Consider the following 3,473-nt stretch of genomic DNA (forward strand, 5'->3'; position numbering starts at 1 on the left):
CATTTGTGGGTCACACAGATCTGGAGACCAAGACCCCAGATAAACACTGAGGCACAGGCTGTTATCAAACTGAGCATGAGTCAAGGGCAAATACATGATGGAATAGCAATTATTTCATCTCAGCTTTCACTGCTTATACTAAACACATGACATTTTTGCCTTACGATATGGAACATTTCCTTTTCTATCACTCTTTTTAAAAAATGGCACTCCATTGCTTATGACAATGAAGTTCCTATTTATCTGATCAATGGAACAGTTAGCTCGTAAAATTAATGTGCAAGTGCCCGAGTACTCTACGTACATGCATACCATAAGGTAATTCTCAGGGAGATTCAGTCTCACACAGAATGAGACAATGCTGGCCCCTTTGAATTACAGCTACAACTCATTTTTGCTAGCTGAGTGGACTGCAGCAAGGTGAAGTAGAGTACCTTGCTCAAAAACACAGCATGCTACAGGGAATTGTACTCATGACTTTATGATCGTGGGCCAAATATCCCTAACCACTGAGCCATGCACCTTCACTCTCTTAACCATAGAGAAAAGGAGTGAAGCGTAGAGACAGAGAAGGGAAAGCCTCAGTCATTTACAATGACGATTAGACTGAAATATGATCGATCTTTTCTAGCTTCTTTACTTTTAACAATGAAGAAAAGGGAAAGACATTTAGTAATGAATAAAGGCAAAGTCTTTCAGGTGTTTACATTTTTATTCTGGGAGTTCTAGAATGATCGAGTGTTAGTTCTCTTTTCTTTCCCCACCCCCGGTACTCATTTGCCTTTCATAGTTCTTCATGTCTTTTAGTTGGTGGGGAAAGACCATGTTTTTTTTTAATGTTTTTCTCTACAAACTCCTTTGCCCTTTTTTCATGCAAAAACTAATGCAAATTTTGAACGGGGTATAGCTGTGAAAAGAGCCCAGAAAATTGGGTAATACTCCCTACCAAATGGGTGGGGGAGAAAAGTTGCCAACAGGTGGCTACACGAAATTCAACTCTATACTTTAAAGTGTGTCTTCTACTATAGTCACCAAAGCCTCGTGAGTGAATTTGGTAGACAGACACTGAAAGAAGCCCGTCATATATATATATATGTGTGTGTGTGTGTTTGTGTTTGTCCCCCACCACCACTATTGTTTGACAATTGATGTTGGTGTGTTGGCATCCTGTAACTTAGCTGTTCGGCAGAAGAGACTGATAGAATAAGCACCAGGCTTACAGGGATAAGTCCAGGGGTTGATTTCTTTGACTAAAGGAACGTGCTCCAGCATGGCCACCGTCAAATGACTGAAATAAGTAACAGAATACAAGAATACTGGAAGAACGTTCCATACCACTAAACCAAGAAGGTTCTTTGAATATGTACAATGTATTTTAAGGCTAAATAGTAATTCTGTTTACGTCTGCGTAACTGAGATATTTTGGTTGGATTATATAGTCATCGGTTTTACACTTATTCTGTAACTGTTACAATATAGAAACATTTCTCATGACACCAGCACACAATTTACAGATGCTTACATTTTTTTAATATATTTCCCTGAATTTTTCATAGGTCCAGTTAGTCTTAGAATAATTCTGCTTGTCAACCCATTGGTAACATTTTCACTTGATTAGAGAAAAAGAGGGAGAGAGAAGTATCCATGATGTGAAGTAGAGGGATTGTAATTGCAACACTTTTATGTGATTAGTTGAAGGGAAAGAGAGAGAAAAGTGGATAAGGCAAAGAGGGAGAAAAAGAGGGACAGAGAAGCATCCATGATGTAAGGTAGGGAGAACATAATATTTAATATCTGGTTAAAAAGTTAGTTGACGGTAGTGATGATATAGAGGAGTTAAAAATATAATTTTAGCAGAGGGGTGATGTTCTGATGGTGAAGTTAAGAAAACCAGAGAGATGAAATTGGACATGGTGGTGGTGATGTAGGTGGCAGTGGTAATTGGATTGTGAAAAGTATATTTTTTTTTAATTGAACTAAGTTTTTTATATCATCAATCACTTAACGTATGCACATAAGTGAAATACCATGAAATATTGATGCTTTATTTACATGGCAGATATATGCAATTTAACTAAAGGTTGTATCATATGTACGGGATTTTTGTTTTTTTGTTTATGGGGGAAATGGAAAAATAAGAGTGAATATTTATTTTATAAGTGTTGTGTATTAAGTCTATAAAATTGTGCATAAAGTATATAAAGTATAGTAAGTAATCATCGTATTTCAATTTCTTTCACTTTTCAATGAGTTGTGGATGAGTGACTGTCTTTCCATACAAACAATACAGGCTACGCCTTCAGGTTTTTTGGATATAGTTTTCAGAAAATAACCCTAACCCTAATTCTATGAAATATTCATGGATCCCACTAGTTATTATTATTATTATTGTTGTTTTGTTGGCTTCTTACAGAAACAGCCCACCAGACTCAGCTGAATGTATATGTGTATACACACATGCACACACATATTTGCCATTGGTTTTAAAGAAGGTGGTAAGAGGTACCCAGAACAGATCCCTAAAATCTAGTGGTTGTAAAGTGAACTTCTTAAACACATTTTCTTACTTTTGTGGTAATTATAATTTTTTTCGCAGTCTCACAGCTTTCAGTTTTAAAATTCAGCAACACTATTTAATATTTCATATCTCTCTCTAATAAAAGATTCATCCTAAAATGTTAAAACTTCCCTTCTTCATACCATAACATTTATTTTGACATCGTTACCAGAGTGTGTTTCCAAATAATTCTCTAAATTCATTATGTTAGGAAACTGAGTGAAAGAAATAATTTCTCATATATCATTGTACATTGCTTTACAGTAATTTTTAGTGATTCTCTTATTGCTATTTTAGCACATAGAGAATGCTATGCTTCACTAGGGGATTCTAATGAGTCTGAAACTTGTCTGAAGCTGTTACATGTTAATGCCAGATTAAAATATATTTATCATTGCGCTAATCTTTTCTTTGTGTATTGTTTAATTTTTTTACCCCCACTACACTCAGAATGCACTAGCTTCACGGTTAATTGTTTAGATTGAGCACCCATATCTTGTAACACCTTTCTTAACTATATGTAATGAAGTAAATAATTATAAATAACAAGGCAGACTGTATGACGCACGTGTACGAACAGCCATGCTACATGGGCTGTGACTGCTGAGGACATGCGTAAGCTCGCAAGGAATGAAGCCAGTATGCTCCGCTGGATGTGTAATGTAAATGTGCATACCTGTCAGAGTGTAAGTATCTTGAGAGAAAAGCTGAACATAAGAAGCATCAGTTGTGGTGTGCAAGAGAGACGATTGCACTGGTATGGACATGTGGTGAGAATGAATGAGGATAGCTGCGTGAAAAAGTGCCACTCCCTAACAGTTGAGGGAACCCGTGGAAGAGGTAGGCCCAGGAAGACCTGGGCTGAGGTGGTGAGGCAAGACCTTCGAACATTGGGCCTCACTGAGGTGATGACTAC

The 3,473-nt window shown here is 36.9% G+C and overlaps 1 protein-coding gene across 1 annotated transcript in view; it reads left to right on the forward strand.

The window, feature by feature from the left end:
* The first annotated feature begins 250 nt into the window (after positions 1–250).
* The window catches only part of LOC106878813 (enolase-phosphatase E1), a 28,076-nt gene continuing 24,853 nt past the window's right edge, over positions 251–3,473 (forward strand). The window contains exons 1-3 of the mRNA XM_052973483.1: positions 251–318; positions 1,557–1,561; positions 2,855–2,922. Of these exons, the coding sequence (XP_052829443.1) occupies positions 251–318; positions 1,557–1,561; positions 2,855–2,922 (141 nt within the window). The remainder of the gene's footprint in view (positions 319–1,556; positions 1,562–2,854; positions 2,923–3,473) is intronic.

The sequence above is a fragment of the Octopus bimaculoides genome, chromosome 16, assembly GCF_001194135.2.
Source record: "Octopus bimaculoides isolate UCB-OBI-ISO-001 chromosome 16, ASM119413v2, whole genome shotgun sequence".
Classification (NCBI taxonomy): Eukaryota; Metazoa; Mollusca; class Cephalopoda; order Octopoda; family Octopodidae; genus Octopus; species Octopus bimaculoides.